General features: G+C 42.6%; 1 protein-coding gene across 1 annotated transcript in view; it reads left to right on the forward strand.

Moving 5' to 3' along the window:
* REL (REL proto-oncogene, NF-kB subunit) overlaps window positions 1–6180 on the forward strand; it is a 57308-nt gene extending 51128 nt beyond the window's left edge. Inside the window, exon 10 of the mRNA XM_066611931.1 lies at window positions 744–6180. Within this exon, the coding sequence (XP_066468028.1) occupies window positions 744–1534 (791 nt within the window). The 3' untranslated portion in view covers window positions 1535–6180. The remainder of the gene's footprint in view (window positions 1–743) is intronic.
* Window positions 6181–9886: the final 3706 nt, after the last annotated feature.

The raw sequence follows: 9886 nt of genomic DNA on the forward strand, positions 1-9886 counted from the left end.
CTTGGCCCTTGCACAGGCAAAGGAGGTTTTTTTTGGGGGGGGGGGGCAGGCTTTCTACAATCACAGCAATGGTCTGTAAGGGCCTTTTTCCCTGTGCTACTGTGTGAGGGATGCCTACGGCCCAGAGGAACAAAATCCTCTTTTCTATCCACATTCTCCACACCCCATGCATCATTTTATAACCCTCCATCATGTCCCCACTTCAGATGACTTTTTTTCTTAAGCTGAGAAGCTCCAAAACTTTAGGCTCTTTTTGTAGGGAAAATTCTCTCAGCTTCCCTTGGCATCTTGCCAAGAGGATCTTCCTTGCTGGTCTGAAGCAACACTCTTTTGGCCTATACACTTATGCTCCAAACTGAATGAACCAACCAATGTTCGGAAGAGTGGCTCCATCTTTCCCCCATTTTTTTTTTTTCTTTTTGGCCTAGTGATTTCTGGCACATATTGGTCAGTTGAAGTGTGGGCTCCATTAGGAAATCCCAGAGCATCCTCCTTAATTCCTCCCTCAAGATGATGTCACTGTCCATACATGGCAGGCAGAGAGGGATGTTTATGTACTACAGAGTCCTTCCACTCTGAGAAGCATAAGGCAGCGGTTGCATCCAACCTGATGGCCTGATTTTTAAAGCTACACCACATCTCCTCTCCCCACCACACCTTGTGCCAGACAATTTTGCCCTTCTTAGAATCCCTGCCATATGGTTAAGCATTCTTTTCCTTAATGCTTTTAACTCTTTTCACAGAATTGAATGTATATCACTCCCAATTTGAGGCAGTCACCCCACGGCAGAGAACGCCCGTGAACACCCCTCCAGTGCAGTCATACTATTCACCTCCTATTAGCAGTCTCAGTCCCAATGGATGTCCTACCCCACCTTTACAGATGACAGGGCCCGTTAAGCAGGATGGAGCTCCATCATCATGCTGGCATTCGCCATCCCTCAATGCTTTGCTGCAGCAAGCCAACTTGGCAATGGATGCCTTGCACCCCAGCATGCAGAATGGCAGTGCTCTGCCATTTGAGCAGGAAAATGGCATGACATGGGCCAATCAAAAGGATGGCAACATCTACAGAGGATATCATGATGTTACAAGCAGCCAAGGGTCATCGTCATCATCATCAATGTCTCAGCAAGACATGTTGAATGTCTCCAGTAGCCAGCCAATCAATTCCATGAATGTTGCAAAAACCAGTAGCATCAACATGGAAATGGAGGACGTCAGATGCTCAAGCATAACCCTGGAAAAGACATCCTTCATTCAGTCTTTAAATCCAAGCAATCACAGAAGACAAGTCCAACAACCACCACAACTTGGTACATCAGCAATGGCCACTTGCAGTTCATCTTTGAGTTCCATGTCCAATGCATTTGAGCCAATGCATCTCAACTTTCTCAATGAAACAAGTTCTTCTAACAGTGCTAGTGTCCAAAACTCAATAAATATACCCAGTAACCAGTACTTTAACATGTATGGCACCCAAGAGGAAGAGTTCCTTAACACTTTTGGGCGCAGTTTTGATGACATGCTTTGAATCTTAACTTCATAAGGTTTTTGACAATTTTTTCAGTAGGAGAATTAGTTTTTCACATGATAACGGTGGAGAAGAAATATTCCTTCTCAGGGCACTAGTATATTGTGTGATTAAAAAACAAGTCCCAGTGATTTTAGGACAATTGATTGAGGGGATTGGCTTCTTAACTTTCTTTTGTAAAAAGCACTTCATGTTTGTATTTTTGTGCTGCTGGAAGAAGTTGATCAGCACAGTTTATTTAATTTTTTTTTAAATTCTGGACCATTTTCTGTAGCCAAGCCTTCGGTTAAGCCACATTCAGTCAAAGCAATGACTACTGCAACTTTCTAGCTTAGTGTATCCCATCTAGGGGTGCTCTTGTTTAGGTTGTTGTTCATGGAACAACAATTCCCTGTTCTTATCCCCTCTTTTTTTTTCAGACTGTGTTTGTGTAGCTCCCAAGCCAGTTCAAATCAGACACAACAACTGTAGATGGCCAGGTGGAATGTATCATACACCTGTCCAGTTCAGTGAAGTATGGATGGGTGTACTGGAGCTTGTCTAGCTGTGCTTTTGCCTCTACGTTAGTTCCTTTTGCAGAAGTCACTGCCTTCTCTGTGGAACTTCCTTGCTGGACTGAAGCAATACTCTTTTAGCCTGTACACTTCCGCTCCAAACTGACTGAATGATTCATCACCTACCAATGTTTGGAAGAATGTCTCCATCTTTTCCCCATTGTTTTGGGGACTATCAGTGCTGGGGATTTTCTTCTTAGTTTCTGGAGAAACATTTGGAGTTGTGACTTCTGGTTTTGTTTTTGTTTTTTTCTGTGATGTGGGTCCCTGTACGTTCTAAAACAAAGAGGGATGTGTTATGTTTTATGGGGCTGTGGTATTCTGGAGTGAAACTGTGTTCTTTCAGAATCATTTGCCAGTCCTACAACACATGTATAGGATTGCACTGTGAGACATAAAATGATGTTTTTCCCAAGCTTAACAAGTCCTGTATGTGGAAGCCTTTGCTCTTAAGGAAGGTAGTTCAACCTTCTGACAATTTTGTTTGCTTTATTTTACACTTATGTCAGTTCTGCAACATCTTTCTTGAGGTGTGGCAACCAGAACTGTAGGCAGTAGTGCAAAGGATGAAAGTTACCATTTGCTGAAACACTTTTGCCCCTCTTACCCTATCTCAGAACAGGGTAATGTTCTTTTACCATGTAAGGGATCCTACTGATATTTGATTAGGGCTGTAACATGGGCAGCCCAATCCTTAACTAGCCCTATGCCAGCTGCCACTAGTGTGCCATAAATCATGTTGGCAGCAGTGCAAAAGCTTATGGTACTGGCAGAAAAGCCAGTATCAGCTTGCCTGTGCCATTCGAGGAACTGCGCCTGCTGGGCTGTAGTAGGTAGGGTGTAGGGCCAGGGAGTGGGTGGATCAGACCCAGAAGGGGGCAGGAACTATGGCAGTGGCTACTGCAGTATCCTATTCCCCCTCCCAGGCCTGATTCCCTGACCTGGGGCTGCTCAGACTTCTGTCAGTGATTTACTGGTGCAAGCCGGAGTAACCTCAAAGAGGCTGCTGGAGCTTACCCCTGGGGAAGGGGACAAATGTACCCTTCCTTTGGGGAGGCCTACAACAACTTCTATTCCTGCACTGGATACAGTGGAGACCGTTTGAGCACTGCTGCATCGCAGCACTGGAATCTCAATAGGATTGTGCTATTAGTCGATTAATCAGATTAATTCTTTGACCTAAGGTGATCCTCCTTTGGACTAAGAATTGGGCAGTAGATTTTTTACTTGCTAATTATTTCAGTTCATTGTTGGTGGCAGGCACCTTACACACCAGAGAGAATGCCTCTTCTGAGATATTTGCCTGTACCAATATGTGCCTGCATCATGCTAAAAACTAAGAAAGGATGTTATACTACTACTCTGTAGTAGTGTTTTATTTATACACAAATGCATGTAGGTTTAGTAGATTAATGTCATTTTCTTTATCAACTAGAATGCTTCTGTTGGGTGATAGCCATATATGGATTGAGTTTGGAGTTTTCACTCTTTGAATGGAAAGAGACCAGATCTCTTGGAAGGACTTTTAGGCCAAAATCCTAACCAACTTTCCAGCACTGGCATAGCGGTTCCAGTGGGGGGTATGTGCTGCATCCTGCAGTTGGGTGGCATTCACAGAGGCCTCCTATAAGTAAGGGAATGTTTATTCCCTTACCTCAGAGCTGCAATGCCCTTCTGTCGGTGCTGGAAAGTGGGTTAGGATTGCGCCCTTAGGTGATAAGAATTCTCCCTTTGTGAATGGAAGGTACACAGTTCATCTAGTGAAAACTTTGGATTCAGCTCCATGCTATCACATGAATATTTGTTTGCCTGGCCTTCTCCCTAAAATTGACAATCACTGATATTTCTTCCAAATTGGTATATTATGTTGTTTGCATTTAGGCAAATTTACATCGAGAAATGGTAATGACTGTGTCATTGTGTATTTTTTTAAGGCACCTTTAAAAAGTGTTGATGTAACTTTTTAAAACTGAAATTTCTAGAATTCTCACATTGAGGAGTACATTCTTGTCACAAATATGGGATCATGTGTTTGAAAAAAATAATAAAATTCATGTTAGTCAGTATTAAAGAAGCTCCCCCATTCTCTTCATGCTGTGAAAGGAAGTGCTTTTTCCTTGTGAGCTTAGGAGAGGGATAATCCATCTTTTTGTGGGTCCTGGTATCAATGGGAAACACACCCTCTGTTTTTAGTGGTGCTTCTGAAGCATGCAATGAGTTAGCACAGAAAAAGACGGTCCAACTCTAAAACGAGGTTGGATTCATATTTATTGTAATTGGATATGTGAAGAAAATGCACATGTGCCTTTTCACAGGAAGGTGCTGGTGCTGGGAACAGACCCTGTTCCTGTGACAGCACTGGACCTCAGCATTTCTATACATGAGGAATGAAGGGAGAAGATCCATTCTACAGAAGCACTGCTCACTGCGTCTGTCGAAATGCTGCAGCAAATGAGTGGGTTTAGACCTCAGAGGCTTCACCCGTTTGCCCAGGACAGAATGCCCCCCACCATTTAGTGGTCATGGTGCTCCAAAGAGGACATAGATATACGTATAGAATTCAGAGGGCTGCTTTTGACAAACCACTTGACAATTGCAGCAAGCATGCTGAAGTCCTAGGTATTTTTGTAATGTCAAAATATGTATCGAATGGGGGAAAGACAAGCCTTTCTTGTTATTAGCAATAAAGGACACAAGAATTCTTGGCAGCTAAACCAGCACATCAGCTAAGATAATCTTTGCGTATTTGAAAATTTAAAGTTCTCATCCTGTTAACTTGTTTAAGATGTTTGGCATTTTTATTATGACATTCCTAGGTGTGTTTTTATTGTAAATAAATTGCATCTTTTTTGGCAAAACATATACTGTATTGTAACTGAGCATATTATTTATATCCTACTTTTCTTTATAGAATACACCCAAAATGGCTTAGAGATGAATGTATCAATACGAAAACATTTCAATTAAAAATATAAGAACACATAAACAAGTGTTGACAGTAATTAGCAGCAATAAAATGACACAGTATCCTGTATCATTAGCTCAGGCCAGCTGATGATTAAACATTAAAAGCTTGTCGGAATAAAAATGTCTTCAAGACACAACTATAGCAAGTTGTCACTTAACATTTTTTAAGTTGTTTTGTTAGAGAAATGTTGATGATCAGAAAAAAAGATTCTTGGCAGGGGCCACTACGTGGAGTTTGCATGTTCTCCCTATGTCTGTATGGGTTTTCTCCGGTCTGGAAAGCTCACATTTATTTCACTGTTTAATATTAAGTGTTTGGGTCTTTATTTAGAAGTTTGGTGATGTATTTGTGACCACAAATATGCTGTAGGAATGTAACTCTTGTTAACATATCAATTAGTCAACTGTAAAATTAGTTTCATTATAAGTTATTTTGCTTAAAGTTGTGTTTTCCAATAACCTATTGACAACTTTAAGTGAGGACTTGCTGTAAAAAAGATGGAGGAGCAGACCAATTTCCCTAGGAAGAGCATTTGATGCTGTCACTGAAAAGGTCATAGCACTTGCACCACCCATCTGAGGGCCCAATCCTATCCAATTTTCCAGTGCTGGTGCAGCCGTGCCAATGGGGCACGCACTGCATCCTGTGGTGGGGAGGCAGTCAGAGTGGCCTCCTCAAGATAAGGGAATGTTTGTTCCCTTACCTTGGGGATGCATTGGGCTGTACCAATGCTGAAAAGTTGGATATTATTGGGTCCTAAGTTATTATATTGGTGCTTTGTTAGAATAAACAGAGCTCTGATAAAGAAGGATGGGATTTTTTGATTCTCAGAATCAGGAAGTTGAACCATAAAAAAATTGGATTTAGTTCTAGTTGAGGTTCAACAGTATTTTGTAATTCTCCAGTTGAGTTCCAGCTTGGACACTAGCTGCTTCATTGACCAGTTCAGACATTTTGAGAATAATGTCAAATTCTTTTGCTTGCAATGTAACTCTAAAATGAGTCCAAGGATAAACTGATCCACACTCTAAAATGATCCAGGGATAACAATTTAACTTGAGGAATAAACAATTATTTTAATTGTTTCTTTTATTTTTAAAAAAGATTTTTACAAACAAAATAGAAGAGGGGAAAAACAATAAAACCATAATACAAATAAAAACTGAGTGCCTGATTATTGATCCACTTATTTTAAAACAATTATCTTTTACCTTAGCTTGGTTCCAATTCAGGTTCAAGGCAACCAAGGCTGTAATCAGATACACCCTCACCTGGAAGTAAATCAATTCACCTTACCACGGGTAACGCAGCAGCGACCCAAATGGGGCTACTTGGATTTGCGCCACCTAAAGAAGCCTAAGTGCCGAATTCTGGCACTACTTCCCTCCTGGGCCCGGCCCATGTGTGGGCTTGCCCACCACCCGCCCTCCCTCCATCCTGGAACACCTCAGTTCTACCCTCCCTCTGCTTTTCCTAGACCTCCATGTTGGTGGCCCACTGCTGGCGCAAATTCACCTGTCCCAAGGCTTGCTCTGGCATGGGGAGGTCAGTGCATCTCCTTGCACCAGCCTCCCTGACTCTGGAGTTGTTGCAGACATGCTTTACGGCACATTTGCGACACTACCGGGCCAGTGTAACGGACTTTTGCCAGCCCAATGCAATCTCTGGATTGTGCTCTGAGCCTTATTTAGACATGCATAAGGTTATAGTGCTTGGCATTTGTATTGCAATTTCTGAGTGAGCAAAGCACTTAATATATTTTATACTGATGCTATCATACAACAACCTTCTAAGGTAATACTGTCTTACCTTATCCCCATTTTAAAGAAGTGAAAGACTGAAGCTGAGAGGGAGAAGTCCTGATTCACAGCTCACTATGCTGCAAGTTATATCCAATTAGGCTTGAATGGTCCCAGGCATTCAGTTTGACCCCAAGGCCTCTAGACTTATCCTTCCAAGCGTGAACTGTTACAGAGGCTTTAACACCCAAGACTCTGGAGAACTGCTCCTACTCAGAGAAGACAATACTGGGTGAACTGGCTTAAGCAAGGAGCCTTACTGGTGCCCTGCATTCCCAACCACTAGAAAGCATGTTTTAGTCACCTTTCTGGTGTTCAGAGAGATTACAGTAGGCACTGTTCACACCGTCAAGGATAGAAGTCATAAGAAACTTGCTTTTTAAAAACCAAACAGAAATAGCAACCTGAGATTCTCAGGAAGTAGAACGCTGCTCCCAATGCCACACACTGCAGGTGAGACGGCTGGAACTCAGAGTAGCATTTGACCCAATTTGGAGCTGTGGTCTGTCTCCGTTGCAGCCCAACATCTGTGCTGGGCAACCACATCTAACATCATAACCTTGCACATATTTAATCAGCCACAGCAGGTGGAGGAGCCTATTCAATACCCTCAGCAGCACCACATACAACACTGGTGTTAGGAAGCTCAAGGAACCGAGGGGAATAACATCATCATAGTACAACCTTGTGGGCCCACTCAACACACAACCACGCTTGTTGACGTACAGCAGTGCAGAACTCACAGGTGACTTGAACTGTGCAAAAATGTGCCCACCACATCTTCAGAATGAACAGCAGGCAAACTAATGGTTAAATCAAAACAGAGCCACTGTAGTAGCTCTACAGTGACACCTACAGACTCCTTGCCTGTTCAGATGCAACCTTAAGCTAAATATGCACCATCAGGGAAGAAAGTCTACTGTCACTTTTACTCAAGGTTTTAAAAAAAGGATAATCAAAGGCTACCAGTTGCTTGTAATATGAGCTTCTGTGGGCTGGAAGAGCAGCCACTAACCACGAAAGCTTGTGCTGCAATGAAATTGTTAGTTTCCAAGGTGTCACAAGAAGCTTTGTCATTTGTCAGCTTTATCAAGCTTTAGCAATACTGATCTCAAGACCCATATTCAGAGATGCAACAAATAAATGGTCATTGGTTAGCATGGCTGTTTCTGTGCAAACATAACCTTTTAAGCTGTTGAGAACTGGGGCAAACAGATCAACTTCTGGGAAGCTCCTACATGACACTAAAGCAGATTTGAAAACTGTGGGTTACATTGTTGCTATTCACATTTATATTCTGCCCTTCCTCCACAGAGCCCAGGGGATTGCATATGGCAAGCTTCATTTTATTCTCACAACAACCGTGTAGAGAAAGTTAGGTTGCATTACAGTAAGTGGCCCAAAGTCATGTTCATGGTCTTTTGTGGCTGAGCAGGGATTGGGCCCCAGCTCTGTCTAGTCACAGCCCAACACTCTAACCCAGTGTTTTGCAACCAGTGGTATGCCTTGAGCTGTTATCCAGTGGTACTAGCGGGACACCCAGGCCCTTACCCCCCTGGCAGCAAGTCCAGCAACACAATGCAACAAGCAGCAATAGAACGCTTGGCTCAGGGGGCAGAGCTCCAAGATGTGCTTTTCATGCACTCAAAAAAGCCCTCCCATCAACCATGAGTCTCTTCATGGTGTTCATTGCATTGCAACAACAAGAACAGCCCTCCCCGATATATCAAAGGATTAAGGTAAGCTAGAAATCTCTGATTCTATTTTTCTACATGGAGGAAACAGCTTTATACAGAGCAGCATTTAGTCATGTGAGCCTATTTAGTCACATGTTACAGCCATTCTGAAGCTACAGTACATAGCTATATTCCTTTGCTGTGAGAAAAGATCTAGGCCTAAGATGGAAGCTAGATCTAGGCAAGTGATCCAGCTGGGTGTTGGACAGAAGATTCCTAGTCCACTTTCAAAAGTTGAAATAGTTCCCCTTCAAAGGAGAAGCCATTTCTAAAGGCTGTAGCTGGTTTAGTACCCCAGACTTAGACAGAATTACAACTACACTTATGAAACAGCAAGGCAGAAAAGATGAGTCATGCCAGAAACATCAATACCAGGATCAAAGCTGCCCATCAACTGTCTGGAAAAAGACATCACCATTGCTGTTTGTGGTGAAAAGGTGTCAATAGGTATCACAATGGAAGCAGCTGTCAGTTTCACCAGAGAACTAGTCCAGGCTAGTTATTTATTTTCCAGCCTTTTTATGTGCTGTGAAGCTCAGGGTGGCATTCTGGTGACTGAGTGAAGCTAGAAGGGGGTGCAGCATACATGTGGCAGACTTACTGCTGGTGGTGATGGTGCTGCTGCCAGTGTCTATGGCTAGAGATCTGCCTACCTTCCAGGACTGGCCTAGAACCTCCAGGAATGAAGATCAATGTTTAGGTGACTATTTAAAGCAATCCTAGGAATTTCAGCAGGGCCTCCCACAATTCCCAACATGACATCATGCCGGGATAAAAGTCTCCAGGAATAGCTTCAGTTGGAGTTGGCAACCCATGTGGTTCTCTCAGTAGTTCCACAAGTGCCAGCAGGAACTTCCGGATGAATCAGGAAGTGCCAGCTCATCAGCTTCCGGATAAATCATCATGGAACTAACCAGAAAAAGGACAATGTATCCTGCCCTCATTTAAGGGTCTGCTGGTAGTGTCACTGCTAATAAATGGAGACATATTAATACGCAAAGGAACCATTTTTAAAAGGTTTATTTTCTTTATAAAAACCAATTATGGAAGTTTTTTGTACAAAGGTGCAACTCATACTGCAGTTCCCTTTCATTTTACATGATTTTGCTTTTGGTACATAAACACTCAAATATCACTGTATAAAAACTGCAAGGGCCCCTTGGGCAACAGACTTGCATCTTAGCATAATGGACTCTTCCCAAAAAGGCATGGCATGCATAGGTACATCTTGATTAAATAACCTCCTGTGCTGAACACCAATACTTTGGGGTATTGGACACCAAATGCTTTCCTCT

Source organism: Tiliqua scincoides, chromosome 1 (assembly GCF_035046505.1).
Source record: "Tiliqua scincoides isolate rTilSci1 chromosome 1, rTilSci1.hap2, whole genome shotgun sequence".
Lineage (NCBI taxonomy): Eukaryota > Metazoa > Chordata > Lepidosauria > Squamata > Scincidae > Tiliqua > Tiliqua scincoides.